At 37.7% G+C, this 26,846-nt stretch overlaps 1 protein-coding gene across 1 annotated transcript in view; it reads right to left on the bottom strand.

The window, feature by feature from the left end:
• LOC149185566 (magnesium transporter, putative (DUF803)) overlaps positions 1–26,846 on the bottom strand; it is a 396,376-nt gene that overhangs the window by 288,264 nt on the left and 81,266 nt on the right. Inside the window, exon 3 of the mRNA XM_089410729.1 lies at positions 17,460–17,589. Within this exon, the coding sequence (XP_089266855.1) occupies positions 17,460–17,589 (130 nt within the window). The remainder of the gene's footprint in view (positions 1–17,459; positions 17,590–26,846) is intronic.

Below are 26,846 nucleotides of genomic sequence, written 5' to 3'. Positions count from 1 at the left end.
CCACATGTCAACAGAAATATAGTAGGTATCCTGACCCAAGAGCAGTTCGAGAGATACGTACCAGCGCACCCCTACCCTCTTCGTATAAGCCTTGCCAGATAAATCGATAGCTCTTCCTAGACAAAACCTTGAGATCTTCAGTGACACAAATTCCCCGTCCTCCATTTCTATCCATATAGCTTTAGGATTCAAGCTTTTGTGCATGACGCCATGGCCATCCATAGAAGCAATGCCTTTCACAAGCTCGTACATAAGTTTCTTGATAACCAAGGGCGATATTGTGAGCGACCACGTTCGATGTCTGTTGATAAGTAAAAAAAAGATTCGACTTCATATCATCAAATACTATATGAAGGCGAAATTGGTCGTGTTGACTCTTTCGGCTTCCACATCTCGCAACTTGATGATGTTGCAGGCGTTGTCGAACAGCATCCGTAAAATTGGTATCTCTCTGATGGAAGTGGGGGGAATTCCTTCTGTAAAATGTGTGTAAGCGACCTTGAGAGTCACCTCCTCCCCTGTTTCTGGCATTATGCCCTTATAAATCCTTCCTTCCAGATCTTCCTCTAACAACTGACACCTCATATACTTCGGAATCATATCAAGATTCATGTTACTGCTACAAAATTGAAAAACTAGTAGCTGATTTTCCCTTCAAACAAAGCCGCTATTATTATCGTTGATTTACCTGTTCTCACATTATATCCTTGAGTCGAGACATTCAACTTCTGTAATACCAACAACATAGTTATTTGCCCTATTTCTCTAGCATTGGATGGCCTTCTCTGCTGCTCCAAATTCTGCTTAGTGATCAAGTGGAAAACATCTTCAACAACAGTCCAAAGAATGGTTACAAGATCATGTTCTTCAATGTAGTGCTCCTGAGAAATGATCTTTATCAGAGGATTATTGTTAATATAGCTCAACAAGGATTTCATAAGGACCCTTTCATGAATAGCTTTTGTAATGATGATCAAGAATCACAAGCTCCCCCTAACTGTATGCATGGTCTCTTTTTGGCAGAATCCCATCATCAAACACTTGAAATATCAAGAATATCTTCATCAAGTCAACAACATGTGTTGTTCGCTGGAGGGTTCAGGAGATTTCAGATTGTATTTGCTTTCTTCTCCATACTTGTGTAACTTTCTTTTCTGGCATGGTTCTAGCTTGAAAAGGTGCCCAAATCAAGTCACAATTACATGCCATATGACAAATGTTATGACACTTGAAGCATTCTATGTTGTTCATGAATAAGAATTCGTGACTTCTTCTTGCGAAATTGCTTCTCGAAGATTAACGGGGATCATTATAAGCCCTACAATCTTTTGCCATGTGTCCAAAGTTTGTACAAGAATAACAATAACCAAAAAATAAACTTTGGTACCTGGGAGATGGAGATTTCCTTAATGTACTTCTGAAGCCTTTCTGCCTTGAGATCCTTTGATGATAATTATTGCTTCTCGCATCCTTGACAACATTTGCATTTCTTCTTGGAACAGGACTTCCTTCATTATCACCTTGACTCTTATCTTTACCTTTGCTGAAACTAGGAGCATCAACATTTCTTTCTGACTTCCTCATATCCTTGTTGTTTGAAGCATTATCATTCTTGCTTGAGGATTCACCTGCATACCCAAGACCTGATTTATCAAATGGACATCTTTGATGGTTGAGCATGTCATCCAAGGCTTGAGAGCTCTTCAAGGTTTTGTCCATCCCTTCAACCTTTTTCCTGAGGGAGACAATCTCTTCTTCCAATTTTTCGCAATCATTATTCTTCTTAGCAAGTTGTTTCTCAATCTCTTCCTTAATACGTATTGCTTCATTTGCTTCTAATTTAAGGGAGATGATATCTAACTTCATTTTGAAGATTTCTTCATTTTCCTTTGCTAGACTGCTCTCCATTTCTTCCTTGATCCTTGTAGCTTTACATGTTTCGGCCTTGAGAAGGTTGATGTTAGATTTTAATTTGAAGATTTCTCCATCCTTTGCTTTTAGTTGACATATCATGGTGTTTCTCTCCTTTTCTGCTTCAACAACCTGTCCTTCTATGATTGCCAATGCTTGCGTTGTCTTCTCAGTTCCTTGTGCTAACTTTCTTGCTTCTTGTAGTTGATATTTGAGAGAGGAGACCTCTACCTTGTACTGAGCAATCCCTTCTTCAAGTTTGTTCACGCTCTTGTGCCTTTGTTCAAGTTGACTTGACAAGGTATCTTCCCGTTTCTTTGCTTTATCCAATTGATTTGTCATGGATATGACTTCTTCATGATGCTTTCTTTTGCTTTGATGAAATTCCTTCTTAAGCTTGGCAAGCTCTTCATCCCTTTCTTGTACTTGAAGCTTGACAAGGTCAAATTTCTTCCTTGTTTGGTCTTGGTCACCAGCTAGTACTTTCTTATTAAGTTCCTCGTTTTCCTTTTCCAAATTGATAATCTCTTCCATGGCAGCCATAAGTTTAGTGAGGAGATCTTCTACAAAGTCTTTTTCATTCTCTTCATTTTCTAGGTCTTCTTTAGCCTTGATGTCATCATTCTCATTTTCAGCTTCTATGATGGGTTCTAGATTTCCTTCTTGGTTTCCATCATCTTCTTGACTGGTGGTCATGGTCAATGCTCCTTTTGAGTGAAGGTCATAAAGTTTGTCCCATATACCCTTTGCTGACGAACATTTTCCTAGATTGTTCTTTATAGAATCTGGTAGTCCATTCAAGATTGCCTTCATTGCTTTTGCATTGTACTCCTTGGATTCTCTATTCATCATGTTATCAGTAATCACTGATTCCCATAGTTCAATGCCTTGAGTCTTTAAGAAATTTCTCATTCTTGCCTCCCATATATCAAAGTTTCCATTGAACCATGGAGCCTCCACAAATTGATTGACTTCTATTTCAGTGGTAGAGGGAGACACATCTTTAAGAGGATTGGAGACTTTCTTCCTTGGCTTTTCCATTTGTGTTCTAATGATCGACCCTCAAGTTGTTAGGCTTTGAGTGAAGGTACTGGCTCTGATACCAATTGTTGGAAATACTGAGAGGGGGGGTGAATCAATATTCCTTTTCAATTGTTATTTTTACCAGTTAAATCATTTATATTTAGAACACAAAATGAACAACAGGAATAAATGCTTTTATTAATATAATATTTACAATAAATCAAGTACAATGTATATAGGGCTCCAACCAGTTGCCAAGCACCAACTTGGACTTCTTGTGAGGCTCCAACGTCCAGGACACCAACCCTGTCTTGTCAAAGGCACCAACCCCAAGGGCTCAAACCCTCTGCTATATATTGTCTGGATATGTTTGGTAGTAATTCTCTACTCCCAAAATCTTCTTCACTGAATTCTGTCAATCTACAGCTTCACTATAGTCTCCATGCTACATCATCAATGACAACATGTCTTCATATGAAGGAGTCCTCACAACTCTTTATATTGCCCATACAGAGTCTGCAAAGTTACCTCATGATGATTTCAAAATAGCCATCATGATCTCCAATTATGTCTCCATGATCTGTTGATACTTATCAACAAGATATCTACGCTAGGCCTCAATGTCTTTTCAAAACAACTTTGTTTCGACCCTCTGTTCTTACTGTCACAGTAACTACTTCGGGAGTGAGGCTTCAGGAGTAACTGCTTCAAGAATGACTTCTTCAAAGGAGTGATTGTCGCAGTTTCATATTGTGCGTTCAATTAAAAAAAAAACAACCCTCCCCTATTCATACTCAAATAATCTTCTTAGATCCGCAGAGCGTCCTTTTGAACTGTTATCTGAAATCACTTTTAAACACAGGTCCGAGCTTTTCAATAAATAACCCAGTCAACAGAATGTTTGACATTCGGTTTCCTTCTTCTTCCGCTGGACCCTTTGGCTTCCTTCTTCGCTCGCGCTTTGGCTTCCTTTCTTCTTCCGCTGGACCTTTCGGCTTCCTTCTTCGATTGCTTGATCTTCGGCTTCCTGTGCGCTCACTCGACCTTTCGGATTCCTTCTTCACTCGCTTGATCTTCGGCTTCCTTTTTCGCTCGCTCGACCTTCAGCTTCCCGATCTTCGGCTTCCTCTGTCTCTTCAAGTTCACCAATACTCAAAAAACACGTTCATTCAAAAGAGAGGCTGAATTACAATAGATGTTGCATATTAAAATTATATCAGAGAAGCCCTTTTTTAACATTCATACAATAGACTCATTATTTACGGAGGATTTCATAGGAGAGACCATACCCAATGAGGTCCCACATCCACATCATCAATCGCAATCGCAATTTACCATCGTTACATTTCTTCAAGACTTGCGATATGCGACGGATGCGATATTTCTTTAGGACATATTATAATGGTGCAGCGGGTCCGCATACATATCGCAATCGGCGGATTTCAATGTGGCAAGGCTTTAAGACTCGTGATGCGGTGGATGCAATATTTCAATAAACAGTTGTTAATAAACCCGTCGGGTCCACAGCCTTATAGCAATCGATGGTTTGTGGGACTTCGACTGGCACATGGATTAAAAACAGCGTTAACCCCCGCAGTTGACCGTGATCTAAGGGTTGACTATGAGATCGACGGCTAGGATTGAGTGCGGGACTTCAGTCACGATCAAGGAAGTTCGTACTTTCCTACCCCCGCTCTTCCGATAGTTGTTGCTCCTGTGACTTGTTTCTTTAATGGCTTTTGATAAACTCTTCATCTTACTCTTTGGCTTCTTGCTCCTATTGCTTTACTGGATCTACTGCGTCATTTGTTGTTCAATTGCTGATCAATTGACCTCCTGCGTCATTTGTTGTTCAATTGTTGTTCAATTGTTGTTCAATTGACGTTCAATCGCTATTCAGTTGTTGTTCAATTGCTGTTAAATTGTTGTTCAATTGACGCGTTATTTGTTGTTCAATTGACCTCCTGTTGTTCAACCCACTTGGGTCCTCCATCTCATCATATCATCATATATCAAATTTTAAGCATTATGATCAATGGGCATCAATGGGCAATCATGTATCAAAGAATTTTCCATCACAAACACAGCTATATTGACATCAATGACAACCTAGATTAACACTTTCATTTAAAGGGAATGGTCCTCTTGTGTGTTTTCCAGCTGCACAACCTTAACAAACTCCTTCATGATCTATGTTGAAATCGAGCATACCTGTGACCATCTTCCTTACATTAGGTAAGGCTTTGTAATGAAGGTGAGCAAATCTTCGGTGCCATAATTCAGATTGAAGAGAAGTATCGCAAGTCATAGCTCCCAAAGGACTTCCTCCAACCTGATAGAGACCTTCAACCCTAAATCCAAGTGTAAATGCATCTTTCAGGTTCCTTTGCCAAACACGTACCTTCCCATCAACGAATGTTACCTTGAAGCCTTTATCTTCCATCGCAGAAATAGATACCAGGTTCTTTTTCAAATCAAGTACATACAATACTTCTTGTAGATGAAGGATTTGACCTTGATTCAAGTGAAGAGTGACAGTCCCAATCCCTTTCACGGGGTAGGTGGCATTGTCCCCAAGTATGATCTCCAAATTTGTCTTCTTTTCAACCAAATTTGAGAGGGCCTCCTTGTACCTAGTGAAGTGCCTTGAGGCACCACTATCAATCAACCAATTATCCAATGTCCGGAGGAGAGGCAGTGGTGAGGGCAGAAATAAGATAAAATTCATTTTGCTTATCTACAATGTTAGGTTCCTCATACCTGGAGTTTTTCAACCTTTTGGGAGGACGACCATTTCCATATCGAGCAGCGGGAGCATTCCTCTTTCTTTTTTTGGTGAACTTGTTGTTCCTTTGATTTCCATTGCTTTTGTAGTTGTTGTAGTTGTTGTGGTTGTTGTTGTCATCATCCCTTGGAGTATCCTTCTTGTGAGGACACTCTCTAGCATAGTGGCCAAACCTGTTGCAATTGAAGCATCTTCCTTTTCTTCCTTCTTTGAATCCCGGCTTAAATCCTTGACCTTGTCTTCTTGGACCAACATTGTTCTTCCTTTTAGCATGAGCGGAGAAAGCGGTAGGATTATTTCCATTTGAGGGCTTATCTCTTTCCATCATCCTTATTTCTTCTTGAGTGCATCTAGCCAATAATTCATCAAAACCCGGAATCCTGTCATTGTTGAGGATGGTGGTGTTAAACACATCCCATTCTCTTGTAAGACCTCCAAGTGCAATAAGAGTGAGCTCCCTGTCACCAACAACTTCTCCAATAGATAGAAGATCATTCTTGATTTCGATAATCCTCATGAATTAGGATTGAATGGACTCTCCTCTATCCATCTTGATATCTTTTAGCTTGTTCTTGAGAAAGAGGACTTGACTTGCATTGTTTATTTTGAACATCCCAACTAGCTTGTCATACATCTCCTTAGATGTTTCCAAATCAGAAATATAGGCAACCATAGGCTTGTGAATGGAATCTACAATAATTTTCTTAGCTTTGACCTCAGCTTTCTTGTACTTTATTTTTGCAGCAACAGGTGCATTTGAAGGAGCCTCCACCACTCTTCCCTTTACATAGTCCATAGTGTCATTCTCTTCCAAAGTCAAATCCAGAGACATCTTCCATGCATGATAGTCGAATTTGTCCTTGAGCTTGTCCTCAAATTTGAAGTATGATGTAGTCGTCATTGAAGTTAGGTCAAAATTATTGCCCAACAGCTTTCTTTAGATATTGCTTTTCTCACCCTTTCTTGGGCTTTGTCTTCACCTAGGCTCTAATTCCATGTTAATTTTAGATAACAATCGTATGTTCTATGCTTAGTTAGCACAATTTACTTCAATGTTCCTTTAGCAGCCCAATACCAATTTCCAATTATTTCCTGTAGCAATCACATTAACCATAAATCATATTGACAGTAAATGCAAATAGAACATAAAACAAATGCAGAAGTCTGAAGACAAGCCAAGACAAGAGAACACCGGATTTGGTGGATACCATGGAAAAAGCCCAATGTGGGGAAAAACCTTTAATCAAATCTTCTTATTATTATTCAATAGTTCAGCAGAGAGAGAGAGTACAAAAGTTAAATTGATTAGCCCAATACAAAGTCAAATGAGCCCTGTCAAATTCTGTAGTCAACTACAGGTAAACTTTGGCCCTAACCAGAAGGTCAATGATAATCAAAACAATAGCAATTCTTCCTTGAAGCACCCGGTCTTCCTTGGTCAAACTCGGCCTAATCAGGAGGATAAATTCAGCCCAAAACAGCGTGGTCAAACTCGGTCAAAGGAGAGAGAAGACTGCTTTAATTTTCTGCATTCAAACCTGAAGTCAACGCAGGTCAACTAGCCCAGAATACCTCTATTTTTGTGCCAGTAGTGCGGCTTGAGAAAAACGAATCTTTGACCCAAAAACCAAAGTCAAACTCAGTCAAATGCACCTTGGTCAACGCTAGTCAAACCTGTCCCTAAACTCTGAAATTCAGCCTGTAATTCTGCCCAGAAAATATGTCCTCCTAGTCGCACGTGTGAGAGAGAAAGAGGTTTCCCAAGAGTTGTACGAACCAATCTGATGAAGAGAGAGAGAATAATGTGTGAGTGATGGATGTCCAAATGAGGTGTGAGGTCTCTTCTATTTATACACTTTGTTGTGGGTGAAGAGACACATCCATTGGGCTTCTTAAGCCTATATTTAGCTAAGGTCGACCTGAACAATTTGCACATGTGTGGTCATAAATTCAAAATCACACTTTTGTTTGTCTAAATGAGATGATCTTTATATCAATCTTGGACCTCTCGAAAAGAGGAATCCAATGCAGTCATCATCTCCATCAAATGAGTTGTCCCAAGGTGGAATTTGGCCCTAGTTGCCAATTTTAACAAGGTTGATGTGCAGAAATATGTAGGCAAATGCAGAGTATATCAACATGCGAAGGGGAGTAGTCAAAATGCTTGACTGTGTACTCCTTTGCCCATTCCTAGCAGACCATAGGACTCAATGAGTATGGATTTTGTTTTGGGTTTACCAAGGACGCAGCAAGGTAAGGACTCTATACTTGTAGTTGTGGACAGATTTACGAAGATGGCTCACTTTATCCCATGTTGCAAGACTAGTGATGCTACACATGTGGCTCATTTTTTTTTCAATGAGATTGTCTAATTGCATGGCTTGCCAAAGAGTATAATCTCTGACAGGGACACCAGGTTCACAGGACATTTTTGGAGGACTTTGTGGAAGAAGCTTGGAACAAAATTGAACTTCAACTTAGCCTATCATCCACAATATGATGGGCAAATTGTTGTGAACAAGAGTCTAGGGAACATATTGAGGAGTCTTGTGGGAGAGCATCCCAAGTAGTACGATCGTGTGTTAGCTCAAGCTGAGTTTGCATTCAATCATTCACTAAATAAGAGCACCGGGAAGAGTCTGTTTCAGATCTCGTATGAAATGCATCCTAGAGGATTTTGTGAGCTGAGAGATTTGGGAAAACTTGAACAAAGGAGTGTTGATGGGGAGGATTTAGCAGCAACAATGAGTGACTTAAATGAGGAGAACAAACAAAAGCTACAGGACAGCAGCTACAAGTAAGAAAAAAAGAGCAGGTTTAAGAAGAGAGGTAAACTTTGAGGTAGGGGACATGGTCTTAGCACACCTGAGGAAAGAGAGATTCCTGAGAGGGGAATATAACAAACTCAAAATGAAGAAAATAGGACCCTGCAGAATACTCAGAAAATATTTTGCGAATGCTTATGAATTGGAGTTACCTATGGGCATAGGTATCTCACATATCTTCAATGTGGTTGATTTGTACCCCTATCGAGTTGGTGATGAAGGTGCCACCACAACGAATGGGAGCAGTGGAGAAGTCAATGAGCAGAGTTGGATGAAGCAGATGCCTGTGGCAGAGGATCCGGAAGCTGAAATAATCTTGGACACCAGAGTCGCAAAGCATACCAGGGGATAAGAGTATCTAGAATTTTTGGTGAAGTGGAAGGACCGTCCAATGAAGGATTCCACATGGATGAGTGTCGCAACTCTACAGAAGGCAGGATACTCTGTAGAGGACCTTATGAACAGGATCTCATGAGCTTTCCTTACTGGGGAGTATGATGCCGAAGCATTAGACCAAGCTCATGATGAAGAAATGGAGGGAGCTTGACAATGTGGTGGATTGGCCACATGTTGAGCTGGAAAATCGATTTTGTCACCTTTGATAAGATTTTAAATACTTAATGTAAATACAAAATTCGAATAAGTTGAAGAGTCTAGGAATGCAAGAGTCATTTTTGTTGTTGTCTTTTCGACTTCCCTCAATTAGAGAGAAAGGGAAGTGAATTAGTTGCAAAGATTGTGCATAAAAGGAGGCATCGATTGGAGAGGAGAGAGAGCTTCTTCTCCTAGCTCCGAGTCTATACATGTGAAATAAATAAAAAGTTGTGCGCAGCACATTTATTCCTAAATCTGTGTTATTATCTCTGGTTTGAATTGTGATTACATTCCAGAATTTGTGTGACCAAAGCCTGTGGCATTATCTGATTGTAGACATTCGATTTCTAAGTTGTGGTAGTTATGCGTGCTTGTTAACGTGACCCCCGAACTGTATTTTGCAGCAACTTTGTTCTTTGTGCAAGCGGAATTTGTTTCTTTTTCTTTCCAACTGAAATTCAGACCTTTGAAATCGAAAAGGGAACGTTGGACGGAGAGAGGTGGGAGGAGATCGTTCTTTGAGCATGGGAAACGTGTTAGGACGGGGGAGAGCCAAGCTGCAGAGAGAGCAAGTCGTTTTGCCTTCCAAAAGTTGAAAACAGAGTTTCTAGAAGCCCTACGAAAATATTTCGTAGCACCTACATGTTTTTTAAAAGGGCGCTACAAAAATATTTTGCAACGCCTACAGCTAGTTTTCTTTGGGCTGCGTTTAGGCCAATTTCGTCTTTCAGTCTGTCCATTGCCACCACTGTAACTTTTGAATGAGTGTCCACACGTTTTCGTCATTCTTCCATTCCTCCCTTGCTTCAGTTATCCAGTCAGGTTAGATAATAGAAATGGCATAGAGCAATTCTTCCACATCCTCATCCCTTATTGAGAGTGCATCTGCAACAACATTTTGCTTCCCTTTTTTGTAGATGATTTCAAAGTCATAACCCAACATCTTAGTGACCCATTTTTGTTGCTCTTCTGAAGATAATCTTTGTTCCAAAAAATATTTAAGACTATCATGATTTGTTTTTACCTTGAAGTGTCTTCCCATTAGGTAAGGGCGCCATTGCTTCAGGGCATGTAGTATTGCCAACATTTCCTTCTCATAAATAAGTTTGTGTAAATACTTTCCCTTGATTGGATGACTTTCAAAAGCAATGGGTCTTCCTTCTTGCATTAAAACAACACCAATTCCATTTCCTGAGGCATCACATTCCACCATAAAGGTTTTTGTGAAGTTTGGAGTAGCTAAAATTGGAGCTTGGTACATTGCCTCTTTAAGATGTTCAAAGGACTTAGTTGCTTCTGGAGTCCAAAAAAATGCATCTTTCTTCAATAATGTTGTTAGAGGTGCTACTATTTTCCCATAATTCTTAAAAAAGTTGCGATAATACCCTGTCAACCCAAGAAATCCTTGAAGATGCTTTAGGGTTGTGGGGATTTTTCATTCCTTGATGGCTTTAATTTTGTTAGGATCTACCTTAACACCCTAATGAGATACAATATGACCCAAATATTCCACCTCTTGTATCCCAAAGAAACATTTGGAGGTTTTTACATCTCCTCCAAATGTTTGAGCACCCTGTCAACATGTTGAACATGATCCTTCCAAGACTTGTTGTAGATTAGTATATCATCAAAAAATACTAACACAAATTTTCAAAGGCAAGGTTTGAAAATGGAATTCATCGAACGTTGAGATGTGGAAGGTGTTGGCAATATTGGCATTGATGTCAAATCAAGCTGATCGATTAATTTATGTTGAATGGAAAGTGTACATAAATGTTGAATGTTGAATATAAAAGGCTGAAAGTGATGTGAAGTGCAAAGACTATGCTAATCAATGTGAAGGCTAAACATTGAGACAAAAGCTGAAATACATATATTTGTTTGAACAGAAAATGTAGATAATACAAATCTGATTTGTCTCTTGTAATTATTATTGAATGAGTTGTTATTTCAGCTCTATTTTATATTACAAATAATTTTCAGAACCAAAAATGAAAAGAAACGCTTGTGAGCAGTTTTGGAAGTCCAAAAGACTATGCTTCATTTCATATTCCTCCAAATAATACAAACAGCCAAGAGGGCTTGCTTATAATATATACAATGTGGAATGAAAAAGATGTATCTTTTTTTGAGGTGAAGGAGTCTGCATCAGAGAATGAATGAGCAGTAGCAGAAGAGAAGAAGAGTGAAAAGAAGAAGCAATTCAGCAAAAAACTTGACAGCAGAATTCGATATGAGGTAACCAGCATGTGTGACTTGAAAAATTTCTATTCTTTTCTATGTTGCAGCTTGAAAAAGAACATGTTGTAGCATGTTGAGGTAGGAGCCTCCTGTGGGTTGTAGCCTGCAGAAAACTTGTGGGAGTTGGAGCTTCCTTTGAGGTAGGAGCCTCTTGTAGGTTGGAGCCTACAAAAATCTGATGTAAAAAGGAGTAGCAACTTGCCTTCACATCACTTTCAGCCTTAAGTTTGTGATTTTCTCCCTTCGGGGTTTCCACTTATATTTGATGTCTTCATGTGTTTAATTCTTGTGTATTGTGTGAATGCTTTGAATTCTTGGTAAACAAATTTGCAAACCTCTCCTTGAAATCTGCAAAAGGAATTCAATAATTATTGAGCACAAACATAAATCATTGACTGCATAAGAAAAAGATTAAGTTGAGCAAACACAAAGAATTTAAATTACTAATTCACCCCCCCACCTCTCAGTAATTTCCCATCTTAAATATCATAAGGTGCATTAGTAAGGCCAAAAGGCATGACCAAAAATTCATAATGACCTTCATGAGTTCTGAATGTTGTTTTCAGAATGTCTTCAGCCTTCATTCTAATTTGATGATATCCTGAATGAAGATCCAACTTGTTGAAGTAAATTGCTCCATGTAATTCATGCAACAATTCATCAATGACAAGAATGGGAAATCTATCTTTCAGAGTGAGTTTGTTGAGCTCCCTATAATCCGAACACATATGCCATGATCCATCCTTCTTGTGTACCAATACTACTGGAGCAGAGAAAGAGCTTTGGCTCGGTTGAATTATACCTTCCTCCAGCATTTCTGCAACCATGCGTTCAATTTCACTCTTTTGGGCATAGGGATATATGTTGCTCTGATGTTTGGAAGAATGCTTCCTGGAATCAGGTGAATAGCATGATCATGACCACGAATAGGTGGAAGGCCTTTGGGAGTCTCAAATACGTTGGAATGATTGTCCAAGCTTCTTTGAAGATCTGGGGAAACGGATGATTTTGATGTTTGAACATCTAGAGAGCATAATTATGCAATTATGCCTCATTGTTCTCTCTTTAAAAGCTTTGTCATGCCCCATTAGAGCTAATTATCTTCCTTGGTTTCCCTACGATGCCCCTTAAGTCATTTCTTTTCCTTCCCAGGAAAATTTCAATAAAAGTTCTTGAAAATTAGAAGTTATTGTCACCAAAGATTTTAACCATTGGACTCCTAATACAACATCAGCACGACCCATTGGAATAGAAAGCATTGGACTATTCAATACATATTCCCCCATGGTTAGATTGATATTATAGCACTTCCCTGAGCAATTTATAGTTCCTCCATTTGCAACCTGTAAGGATCTAAGTCATTTAACCAGAAATGTAAAGCTCTAAAACATAATATGTGTTTTCTTCAAATTTGTTTGCAGCTTAAATGACTTAACCAACATTCATATAACTAAATTACTCAGTGTGGTATCGAGTACCTACCTGTATTCCTGCGGTTTATGATGCCTCAAGCTGCTCCCGCTTCTATTACCAAAAGACCGAAACCACCCAGCCAAATTGAGCATAACTTCGATACTCAGTCCAGTAAGCTTCTCATTTGAAGCAGATTGTTCCCCCGTGCCAGAAACCTGAGAACAACAAGGTTCTCCTTCTGTTGGTAACTCTGGTTTATAAATTTCGCCCCTCTTCAGTGTGTCTCTTCCCTTGGTTCTTTCTTCTGCTCCCCCTCCCCTCCAAAACTGTTCCCTACCCCCTATATGCTGTTTCTTGGCGGTGGCCGCCCCCTCCACCAGCAACCCACCGCTTCTCCTTATGGTGACACCCTTCCCATGTCACGTGATATGTATTTCTTTTTTAAAGGTATATTGATACGTATTATGAGTTTTGGTTTAATATTCTTTTTTGTTTGTTTTTAATATAAAGGTCCTAGGTTCATACTAGGTACCTTATCTTTAATTTATTTTTTATCATTTTATTAATTTATTAATATAATTTATTAATATTCTAAGATATATAATTATATAACCATCTTTTAAGATTAGCTTAATTTTTAACATCTATCTCTTTATAATTATTTTTACGTTATACATTTTAAATTTATATCATTGGTATTTGCCATTAATCATGATGCATTAAGCAATATGGGTGTTGATGGGTGAATATAACTTCTATTTGAAGAAGTGTCATGATATTTAATACTTATAGTTAATTTAGTATATAAATATTAAATACTAGTGCAGTGCATGCGATACATGCATATGTAGCTATCATATGCATGCTAATATTCTTGTGTTCTCTATATTATAGATAGGTCGTTACACAACCATCACTTGATACTCTAGTGATAGATATAGAAAACAATTCAATTCCTTGGCTATATTACAATGAATAAAATTATGGGTACTACCAGAATCGATCAGCACTATTAACTTTTTTTCTTGATATATCATTTTATCTTGAGGGCTTGAAGAGTGGTAATTCTTGCCAATGCATTACAAGATATGGTCGAATTCCTTTCTTCTTTCTCTAGGGTTGGTTCCTGGTGTAGATCATCTTCTTTTGATGTTTTTTGTTCATATTCTTCCTCCTCTTCACAATCTATGTAAAATAATTTCTTCTTAGCACACTTATGACCCTTAGTGTATTTGCTATCACAACTGTAAAATAGCCCTTTTTCTCTTTTTTCCTCCAGTTGTTGTGGTGTCAACCTTGTAGGTTGTGTGAGGCTAGGAGTAGCAACACTTCCATCCTTATATTTATGAGCGGTAGACATCCTTGTTGCCATAATTTTTCTTTCAAATTTTCTTGCCACCTTGAATGTCTTCTCCAATGAATTAGGTTCCCAAAGGCGAACCTCATGTTGGATGTTATCCTTTAAAGTCCCTATGAAGACATCAATCCTATGCTCCTCTGGAATATCATTTACCTTGATATTCAATCTTTGGAAGTCCTCAATGTGCTCCGCCATTGAACCATTTTGTTTGAGATTTATCAATTGGCTAAAGAAGTTATTGCTCTTTGTATCCTCATAATGTGCTACCAATTCTTGCAAAAATTTTCCAAGTGACAATTGATTTACGAGAACAAAGTCATCAATACCACACAAACTGATTTTGTTCTAAATATAAAGATGCAATGTGTACTTTTTGTGTGTGTGGTACATCATGTAGATCAAAGAATTGCTCCATCTGTAGTATCCATGTTACCAGATCTTTGCCATCAAACTTCGTCATATCGATCTTTGGAATGTGGTGGGTCTTAAACCCAATATTGGTATCTCTAAAATCATAATTCATATTCCTTTTGTCCTCATCATGATTTTCATGGATTACCTTGTCACCACTGGGAAGCCTTTCTTGCAGCAACTTTGTCAATCCTTCCAACTTGACATTCATCACGTCCATGTCTACTTTAAAAACTCCCATGTCTGTTTTTAAACCATCCTTCAAACCTTCCATGTTGCCTTTTATTTTTGCTTCTAAACCATCCATCTTAGCTTCCAGTTCATTTTTTGTTACTCTTTGCGAGAGCGAAATTTGTTGCACTTGGTCTCGTAATTTTGATATATCATGTTGTATTTCTTCCTCTTCTTCATGCATCATAGTAGAGCTTTCTAGTTGCTTACTAGGTGTGTCCATTTTTTTGTTTCGAGGCATTTTGGAATCAAACAATGATATCTATGCTTCACTATGCCCTTTGAATCACTTCAAACTGATTTTTCAAACAAAAGTTACGCAAAATTTTAAAAAAAAATACACACCATTTTCTTGCTTTTTAGGAGCTCCATATTGAAACTAATGTATCTCTCTAATTTCAGCTCTCCAAAGTCTAAAATTTCGTCTTGTGGTAGCCCTCTGAGTCTTCTTTCCAACACCACAAGTCAGACCAAGATTGGATTCTTCAAGATAAAGCTATACACAATCTCCCATGATGACTTGATTATGGACTAGCTCAGTAGAGCGAACTTGTACGGAATGCCACGTGTCACTATTTCAACCTTTGGCCCTAAAAGTGATACAAGAAAAACTGCAGTCCCTGCACTTTAGTCACTTTTCATGAAATTTAAATCTGATGCTTGTAGAGAAAGTTATGACGATTTTCCCTAAGTCACCTGTTCGAGACTGAGTTCTGGAGCCTGCAAAAACCCTAACTTCTTCAAACCATATCTCAAAAAATATAGCTAACCAAGATCTGAAATTTGTACACGAAGTACAACAAGATTTCGGCTCCACGTGGTCGAAATCTCAGCTTTTGAAGCCTCATAGAAAAAAAGTTATAGAGAATGCCAAGATGACCTATTTGAAGCAGCAAAACCCTAGAATCCAAAGTTTGATAACAAACGTTATGCAACCAGATCACAAAACAGAAGAAAAGATAGATCAACGACTTAAAAATGAGCTTCTTCGAGGGGGTAACCTCCTTTACATTACATAAATGAACAATTCTTAAAGACCTCCTTGGTATATATAAGAGTCTAAAGAGTCACAATATAATCAAAGCCTACATAACAAGAATCATGTAAGGGCACAACAATAACAATAGTGGGCTTCTATGGGGCACAACAATAACAATATGGGGACTACATGGGCACAAACACAACAATAAGGGGGGCTACTCTAACAATAACAATAAGGGGGCTACACTAGTATTATAGAGACCTAACATGCTAGCATAAACACCATAAAACCAAAATTATAACCAAAGGGAATCACGTGTTGCATCCTTACAATATCATTATGTACTAGGATCATACCATGCATCCACCAATGATATATCATACGATCAAGGAGTATTAAGCTCATAAAATTCTATCCATAAAGCTCCATCAACCAAGATTTGTCACCATGAAGAAAGAATCAAGCCATGACAATCAACCACATAAGCTACTTCTCATCCCACCATATCAGCTGCCTCCACCAAAATCCCAACCTTTCTGAAGGCTAGAATCAAAGTCCCAACCTGCAAAAATTTGACTCAAGTGATCAAGGATCACATGCACAACCCTCCTGCAATATAGGTGGCAACAGGATGTATGGTGTCTAACAATATTGTCTCGCACCTCTGCTAGATAACAAACATGTTAGCACTCCATGTCATGAGGCTAAGAGTGGTCACTGACATGGATTACAAAACCATAGCAGTTGAGGAAAAGTTAAATCTCCCTAGGGCATTCTACTAGGGGAAAACAGATGAGAAAAAAAGCAGACAGTTCCAAGACAATGCTCACCGTATACTCTCATAATTGTAATTCTTTGTGCTTGCAATTCCACCTCTAGACCCCAAGCCTCTAGACATCGTCGCCATTGTCATTTCCTTTGTTATTTGGCAATAAAATGCAATCTTTGAGAGATCAAGATAATTAACTTGCCTTGATATTTACTTGTATTCTAGATTCAGTGCTTACAGAAACCATTTCGCATTGATGCTTTTCAGAAGTTGTAGTCTGGATTTTGGACACATTCACTACGAAGAAGAAATATCATTGTTGGAAATCTCAGCCCATATCTTATCAATGAACATAACTAGTTCTAATTCGCTAAATCAAATATTAATAAAACAATACAGCTAATCATCTGATCAGCAAAAAGCTGAAAGCCAATAGTAACACTTCAAATTAAACTCAGATTAGAAAAAGAAAAAAAGGCTAAGCATAGCATTGAGATATAAATAGGATAATTGATATTAATTCAATAGTTGATATTAATTTTTCTGTCTCAATGGGGACCACATTAAAAGAACATGTTTCAGATCTGGAATGGTGGGGGTGAATCTGATTAAATTATAGCAGAATCTTGCATTCTTCTAAACGAGAAAAGGTATATTCATCAAAATTATACTGAATTGTCTATATGTCAACTCTGTAAACAGCTAAACGATTGGTAGGCTAATCTTCCTTCCTCTTATATAGCCCAACAGAGTTGGCCATGGATTTGCCTAGCTCTGTATCAAGTTTAATCCCAATAACCAGCCAAAAAAAGCAGTTAACATGCATTAATTGGAACATAGCGATTCAACATGCTATAATAAACCAACCCAAAGCTACGTTAAACTGTAAAACCAGAAACACTTTTGAACTATACCTATTGTGCCAGTGGCAGCCATAGCAACACCTATCCAGTCAAGCAGATTCATAGCCTCCTTTAAATAGAAATGTGAAAAGACAGAAAGCATTGCCAGGCCACACCCAGAGACTGGCTGTATGACAGAAACCTATCAAAACATAAAACATTAAGCAGCAGTTAAATACTACAAAATCACTATTTAAATTGCAAGCTACTGTTAATCGAGTTAATCTGTGGATATATGGAAAAGACAAAGCCTTGATTCTTGAAAGTCATCAATAATTAAGTTACGATGTAGGCAAAATAATAAATACTACATGATCAAATTTCGAAGTGCAAACGAGTGTTAATCAAATTAATTTGCGGTTAATATATATATGCAAAAGGCAAAGCATAAAGTCATTAATAATTCAGTTATGATGTAGCGAAACAAACTACAAAATCATAGGAGTGAAGCTCATGTAGCCGAAGTCATGGGAGAAACTGAGAAGAAGGCAAAGAAGGAAGAAGTGAAGGATCTTTACTACTAAAGAAGGTTCACTAACTTCTAGGTTCTTTATGAATGTTTCTCTTTTAGATGATATGTTTTGCATAAGCATCATAGGATAGAAGCATATGATAGTAACATGTTTGGAATTTATATGATTATGTTGCTTAGTAGAGATCATCTAGGATAAAATGTTAGACCATTTTGCATAGTGTTCATCCAAATATTATCTAACTTTATGTTAAAGGTTGTCATCTTGCTGAAATGGATCACCAAGATCCGAGAAGGACCATCATTTGAATGTCCTTGGGAAAAGCATCATGACAGGAATAGTATGTATTCTATGTAATGTGGAGACATCCTGGTAAAAAGGGGTGAAGGATCACAATGGGTCAGGATACAAACTTTATGTGAGATATGTTGAAAAGGAGATATGTTGACAAGTATAACTAGGTTCGGTCTTCATAATGACATGTATATATGATTTTATGTAATAAGATAAGAAAAATGAAATTATTTTATTGACTTGCTTCATGGGTTTCATGAGCAAGGATTTTGTTTTTGAGTCAAGACTCCCATTGAGAGTCTTTAGGATTTATTTGTCATCTAGTCATAAGATGTTTTTGTTTTTAAGTCAAGACTCCCATTGAGAGTCTTTAGGATTTATTTGTCATCTAGTCATAAAATGTAAGAGTCATTGTCATGTAAATGAAGTCACGTTACACTTTGTCAAAGGTCATCGTGTGTATGTAAAAGTATCCTCCAAGAACTTGTCACCTAACCTCTTCAAGTCGGCCTACAAACGATGAGGAACCTGCTAGATGAAGTTGGCCTAACTCCAGCTGTCAAGTCGGCCTAAAGGTCATGTGAAGAAGGGTATAAATAGAAGAACTCGGCCTCCATTCTAGACAAGCAACTCGACTTGAATTCGGTCTAGAAAGAAGTGCGAAGAAAGTATAACAAGAAGTGCGAAGGAGCAGTAAAGAGAAGTGCGAAAGTATTTTCTGGGAGACTTTCTTCTGGGCCAGCGAAAGGGACTTTCTTCTGGGGCAGCGAAGTCTCTTCTGGGCAATGCAAAGTTAGGACAGCAAAGTTTCTTCTGGGGCAGCAAAGTTTCTTCTGGGCAAACGAAAAAGGGTTTCTTCTAGAGCAGAAAGGATTCTTCTGGGAAGGTTGAAGTAGAAGACCTAGAGACCAAGATTCTCTAGGGGAAGCCGAGAAAGATAGAGACCAAGTTTCTCTAGAGAAGACCTAGAGACTGAGATTCTCTAGGGAAGTCTGGGAGGAGCAATGAGAAGAATAGAGACCGAGTTTCTCTAAGTAGAAGCCAAGGAGAGCAGTTCAAGATCAAGAAGGAAGGCAAGGAAAGAAAGAGGCGGAGCATCAAGGTTGGTGACAAGGTTCTTAAAAGGATACTAGAGTCAAGGTCTTGGTACTTATCTATTGAAGGTCTAAAAGAAGAATTTTGATCGGGTTTTCTTCTCAAGAAGTGAGAGGTTTTGGCCCTGGCTGGAGAAGCCTACATAGTGTGTCACTTGTCCTTTATTATGCATTTTGGTAATTGTCCTGATGAAAGAACACATTAATAAGCTAACGAAGAAAAGACTATAAGATAAGAAGTAAAAGTGCATCACAAGCACTTATCAAGCAGAGAAATTGTTAACTTTGAATGCCCTAGACTTCTCAACAAGATATATGGGTAGTTAGACAATTGGATGAAAGCATAGGAATGTATGTTGAAAAGTAAACTTTAGATAAGATTCATGTGTATGGGAATCTTGTGGAATAAAGTTGGTTAGAAAAGATATGCTTAAGTATTTATGATGCTAGAAAAGAATAGAACTTGACTTGAGAATGTATAAAAGGTTAGGACTTTCCCTAGAATATGTATTTGATATTGACTAACATCTAGTATAATCTCTAGAAAAAAAAATTGTGATTTGGTAATCTAGTTCGATCCTTGGGCACTCTGATGCAAGAAGGAAATATCAAGTGGAGATGGTCGATGAGGATGTTGATGGAATGAGGTGGTCACTGTGGTGAGGCAAGTCTATTTCAAGGTTTGATTATCTGGCTAACATATTTTTTTGGCTACTGGGAAAAGGATGTTGTATGAATAGATGATGGCAGTTGAGGCAAGGTCAACTATATGAATGAGAAGCATTGAGGGAAGCTCAATATCTGGCAACTAGCAACTATAAGTCAAGATGAGTTCATCTTGGGATTGAAAGGGTAGTTGTGCGAGAAGATAACCAAAAAGTCAAGGAAGATCACTTTCATGAGGAAGCTATGATCAATTTGAAGTTTGGGAAGGTTTGATGCAATTCCTTCATGTTGAAGATGAAAGTGATGAGCAATAGAGATGATTTGGATCCTATGACAAGAACAAAGAGTGGAGGTGGCTCCATGATACCTCGTGTAAGCAGGAGATGTCGAAGAAAGAGGGAGCCATGTAGCTATGGAGAACTAGTAATTGATACTCTGATGAAGACAAGCAGTGAAGCTTGTGGTAACTGAAAAGAAGCCTGGAATATCCTCTGGTTTTGGGAGGGAGCAAAAGAAGTCTCCTTAAGTAAGGAGCAAGATTTTATTCTCAAGATTGAGGGAGAATAGGGATGTACTCTCCAGTTTGAGAGGGAGTAATATTTGATATGATATGAGCATTCTACTCTTCAAATGATCAAGAGAGAATGACAGAGGATTGGATAAGCATTTGTAGTTTCCTTGAGGATATAACTTCCAAGAAAGGAAAGGGACCGACACTCTTTGAGGATGGGACAGGAATCCAAGAGAAGAGTTGTCGAATAGGACCAATATTCTTTAAGGACTCAAGTATGGAGATCCAAGATAAAAATAGTCCTAAAAGGACATACCTTGTGGACATCCGGATGGGGTATGTACCTTAGAGAGGTAATGTGGTCTGAGTTGCTGGGCAGTGAAGTTGTTGCTAGGGAGAAAAATTGCGAGAACGCGCTGTTGGGTAGAGAAAAATCCTTATCTTGACCTTGTTGACCTTGGAGAGAGTTATTTTTCTCTAGGAAGGTCTCGAAAGGAAGAGAGATTAGGGTTTCTACAGTAGTTGTTGGGACGAAATCGATGGAGGTCAAGCAAAGGTTGCTTAGGAGCGAGAGCGGGAGCAAGAGCGGGGAGCGACATTTTGAAAATCCCCTGAATTGGGAGCAAATCAAGAGCGAATTTTTATAATATATATGTTTATATATTTTGATGTATATATGTCAACAAAAGCATGAAAAACAATGTATTAGATATAAAAAACATAAAAACATGGATTAAACCATATAACATAAATCATCTAGAAGTTATTATCTTCATCAACCACGTCCATAGATTACAAGTTCTCATTTATATAACATGTAAGGGTGTACATAACCAAAATAGCATCGAGTGCAATCCATCTCTGAATGGAAAATACATCAACAAAAAGGCTCTAGATGGCCTCTAGCATCCCAAAAAATCATGTTACAACAAATAACTACATATCATCAACATCATTGCTTATCTTGGGATCTTTGTCATTAATATCACGCTCTAAGCAACTAATATAAGATAGAAAAAACAACAGCATGTCAAGTCAAGATTTTGTTTCACTGATGGGTACATTTTTAGTAGGGTCATGATAGAGGAGTTCGACAACCAATGTCACTAACATCAAGGTACATAGAGGGCTTGGTGCTCTTGATTAAATATGAGTTCCATACCCTTGTGCATGACAAAATCCAATGGAAACATTACAATCCCCCAATCCTGAATCCTGAAAAACACAAAGTCTGTTGGATTTTGAGTGAGATCCAAAATTCTACTTTCTCCATATCAAATCCAATGAGGTCGGAACCACTCTCAAACATCCGGAGTCATTTCACGGTAATGTTAAAAATTTAAGTAGAAGGATGAAAATGAAAGATAAAGGAGAATGTCACTTTTACTTCCAAAATTTAACATTACCATGAATTGCATATCAATATTAGGGCCATAGGCTTGAATATTAGGTTGCCTACTCAAAAAAAATTGTTTCGTTGTAAAACATTTGCGTTTGGAACATCTTTGTGACAATTTTTTTGTGAAATAACCAGGGAGCTCCCCCGCAACCGTGGTTCAAAGTTGTTGGGTCAAGTAGCTGGGCAAGCATGCATCAAAAGAGTAAGCATGCATCATTATAAGAATCTTGATTTAGTATGGCATCATAAGTTAGAAGCATGTGATAGTAGCACATTTAGAGTCTACTTGTTTAAAATGCATGAAATCATCTAGTCCTTTAAGAATGAAAAATTATGCATTCGTGTTCATCCATACATTGTCTAACACTATGTTAGAGGTAGTCACTTTTGATAAGTTGGATCCTCAAAATCCTATAAGAACCATCACTTTGGAGATTCATGGAAAAAGCTATGGAAACAATACTCTTGAATGAATGAACGAATGCAGTTGGTCTAGTTGCAGATCACATGTAACTAGATGATTGTGTGTAAGATTAAGAATGTATATAACTTCTGGATAGGATTCATAGCATCCTGTAAGAAAAGTTGGTCATAAATTATGCATAGAGAATCTTTCATCTGATGCTTATGGAGATGAATTTGACTTACTAATAAGACTTTCTCACTAGAATTGATGTATATATCCGTGATCAACATCTAGCTTAATCTTCGGAAGAAAAATGATAACTCGGTAATCAAGTTCGATCCTTGGGTAGTCTGATACTACTAGTGTAGGGGCCTAACAATATGGACCTTAAAGATGTTGATGAAAAGAAAGTGGCCATGATGAGGTAAGTCTAATGTTATATTTATTGTTGGTTATCTAATTAACATATTGTTTTGCTACCTGGAAGGATGTTGTAGGAACCCATGATGATAGTTGATGCAAGTTCAATTGTGTATGAATGATGTAGAGGGAAACTCAACATGTGATGCCTGGCAACTATAAAGACAAGATGTGTTCATCCTAGTTTTAAAAGGTAGCAGTGAGAGAAGATAACCTGAAGATCAAGTTCGTAAAACAAGAAGGAGATCACATTCACAAGGAAGCTATGATCAACTTGAAGTTGAAAAAGGATCAATAAAATGCCTTCATTGATGATGACAATACGAAAGTGATGTGCAAGTTTGATGACCTGGACCCTGTCACAAGTGTTAAAGAATGGCTCCATGATGTTCAGGAAGGTTGAAGTTCTCTGATGACATAATGACGCAAAAGGAGGAGCCTATGATCTCCACAAGAAGAACAAAGCAGTTGATGTTGGACACATCTCCCTAGTTGAGAGGGAGATAGTATATATTCCCTTTTCTATATATCCTCCCTGGTGTATAATGGTACCACTAGTGTTGGTATCTTGGTAGGTAGCCTAGATGATACCTAGATCCCTGGTTGGGTTGGTACCTTGGTAGGTAGGATAGATGGTACCTAAATCCATGTTGGTATCTTGGTAGGTAGCCTAGATGATATCTAGAACCCTGTTATGGTTTGTGTCTTGGCAAGTAGCATAGATAACAACTAGCGTCTTGTTAAGATGATGTCTTGGCAGGTAGCCTAGATGACACCTAGATCCTTATTGAGTTGGTATCTTGGCAGGTAACCTAGATGATACCTAGATCCCTGTTAGGGTTGAGGACTTGGCAGGTAGCCTAGATGACACCTGGATCCCTGTTGGGGTGGCACCTTGGCAGGTAGCCTAGATGGTACCTAAATGGGTTGATACCTTGGAAGATAGCTAGATGGTATCTAGATCCTTAGCATTGTACATGATGTTTATGATACTCTTCTTATGATAATATTTCAGTTTCAGAATATCCTTGTACCAGGTATACAATCATGAATACCTCCCTAGTTAAGAGGGAGTGTTGGAGAATGTAACTAGTTTCGGTCTTCATAATTTGTACCATTTTGTATTTATGTAAAAAAACAAAAGAAAAAGGAAAACGAAAATTATTATTATTTTCTAGATAAGCATGTTCTTTGTGCTTTTAGGTTTTTGAGTCAAAGAGTCAAAGTCTTATTTTGGACCTATTGTAAAAGAGAATGGAAAAGAAGTTTTAAATCTAACTTTTGGCTCAAAAACCCCTCTAGATGCCAAGTCGGCTTACATGACAGGTCGGTCTTGCCCCAATGGATATGTCTATTCACACCCCTCTGAATTATATAAATAGAGGGTGAATGGAGCTCATTTGGCCACACACTTGTATGATTTATTTGGTCTAAAATATCACTGTGAAGATGGAGAAGATGAGAAAGGCCGAAGTCTAGATGAAGATTTGCCTTGATACATCTCTTGTTGTTGGATTCTTGCTGGTGAATCTATACAATATATATAATTATATGTATAATATAATATATTTTAAAGGTAACTTAATATTTTAAGTAAAGTTTGACACTTTATTAAAGCATAATTCTCATTTAATTTTTCGACTTAAATTAATTATACATAATTACCCAATACACAATTATTAATAAAAGTCTAATAGCTAATAGATGTTTAACTCGATTAAGTTGTGACTATGGTGTTAGAGTTATGCTTCACCAAGCAGTGTGACACTCTTAATTCTATAAGGGCCGATTTATTTTTTTGAAATGATTACTTTCATGTGTTACTCACAGGGATTACCGATTGTAACAATTCAGCTATTGTATGAACTACAAAAAATTTGGGTGTTGTATTGTACAGATGTGTCACATATCCAAACGACGTGAGATTTGGTGACTTGTGAATGAAATAATTGTTTCCTTAATTTGCTATTGAAGGGTCACTTTGGTTTACCACCTTATTGATTGATTAATTAGATTAATTAGCATAGCAAGGTTGACAATCATTATTTCAATTGGTATGTATTAGCGACAGAATATCTTCAAAAAATAATAACGACATTGCTTATGCAGAATTTCAAACTGCAACCCTTTTTCTTGACAATTATATCGACTTTGCAGTTGCTCGATGGCTGTTAGCGGCCATTGTGCAATGTTTCTGGACCAAGAGAAGAGTGGATGGCTTACCAACCATGCAAGGAGAGTGGATGGCTTCGCAGCAATGCAAATTCTTTTCCCTTCGTTTTCACCTTCATCCACACCTGGGATTAACATGGAGAAAGTCCTCGACTCCACTTGGTGTGGCCTAGGGGGCATGTTTCGAGTTGAGGTTATCCCTCAATTCTCAACTCAATCTAGGCTTACTCCTAGCGAAGCAGAGGGGGGTGGACCCTAAAAGATGCCTAAGATTCAGCTAGCTCAAAGCTTATCAAATTAGTTTTCTAGGAGTTAATACAAGATACTTGAATTATGTTATGTAAAAAATTAGTTAATTTTAGGTTATTTTTTAATTCTAGGTTTAATTAGATGAAAGGGCACGATCATAAGATCATGCCCTTTCCCAAAGGGTGTCCATGGCGGTATTTAAGCCAGGAGCCCCATTGTAATCAGACATCATCTGTAATTCATCATTTTAATAAAGTATTTTATTCATTTATATTCTGCGTATCAGAGTTTTCTGTTTCATCTGGTATCAGAGCGGTTTCAATCCTCGACATCAGCATCTCTGCGCCCCGTCCGTTCTCCCTGCGTTGTGCTTCCGTCCCATTCATCGTCTACAGTATTATTTCCCCTTCGTCTCTGCCGTCCCATGCCCTTTCCCCTCGTCCACAGTATTTTTCCCCCGTCGTCCGTGTGTCCGCAGTCCTCTGCACACCGTCCATACCTGTTCCCGCTTGCTGGTTACGACTTCCGTTAAATCGACTGCCAGCTCTGTGTTACGGTGGTAAGTCGATACAAATTTTTTTTAAAAATCAAAAGGGTTGTTAAATCAACGTGCCTGCTGTGTACGGTAATATTCGATACATTTTTGAATAGCCAAGGGGTTACGCCAATAGACGTGATGGTTTAAAAGTAAATGATATATATATAAAAAAAAAAAATTATAACGTGATTTGGTGATTTGGTTATATATATATATCATATTTTAATTATATATATTATATATATAATTTAATTAAAAGTTATATAATTTATAACTTTAAATTTTATATATATATATAATAATTAATAATTATAAATTATAATTATTATAATTTATAATTAAAAAAAAATATTAATTAAATTAAATTACTAAATTAATTTAATTTAATTTAAAATATATATATATATATAATAATTAATTAAATTAAATTATTAAATTAATTTAATTTAATTATTTTAAAAAAAAGGGAGGAAAAATATTTTAGCTGGCAAATAAATACACGCCTCCGCAAACCCGCTCAATGTCGACAATGACAATGGCGGATTTCCAGAAAAGGTTGTTGGATGCAGAGCAAAAGATAAATAACAACCACGACGAGGTCAGTAAAAGATTAAATGAAGTCGAGAGCAAGCTTGGGGAGCAAGCGGACAAAATCAAAAATCTTGAAGATACGACAAATCGAATAGAGATAAAGATGGAAAGTCAACATGTCCAAACAGGAGTAAACTTCAGAGAAGTCTTAACAATGTTGAAAAGTCTGTGTAAAAAGTCGAATTGTACACCCGAAGAGCTATTAAAAGAAGGTGAAGAGAATCAAGAACACATCTCGTCAGATTCAACTAAGTCCACAGACTCTCATGACAAAGTTGAATCCCCAAAAAAATCAGCGACACACAACCAAGAAGCAAGTAACAATGCCTTTACAAACAAGCAACTTTGGGATACCCTTTCTAGTCAACACCCTCTTTTTGCTCAACCATTAGCCACATACCAGAAGAGGGTAAAGGTTGAGATGCCTAAATTCGATGGGAACGAAAAAAACAATGTCGCATGGATAAATAAAGCAGAAGAATACTTTGAGATATATGACATCACTGACGATGACGAAAAGCTCAGACATGCATCCATGAAAATGGAGGGAGAAGCATATAACTGGTATATGTGGTGGAAAAAGACA

The sequence above is a fragment of the Pinus tabuliformis genome, chromosome 3_1 (genome assembly GCF_031772625.1).
Source record: "Pinus tabuliformis cultivar Carrire ecotype Pingquan chromosome 3_1, CPIR1, whole genome shotgun sequence".
Taxonomy (NCBI): Eukaryota; Viridiplantae; Streptophyta; class Pinopsida; order Pinales; family Pinaceae; genus Pinus; species Pinus tabuliformis.
The sequence above is the reverse complement of the archived record's forward strand: the minus strand, read 5'-3'. Positions and strand labels throughout refer to the sequence as shown.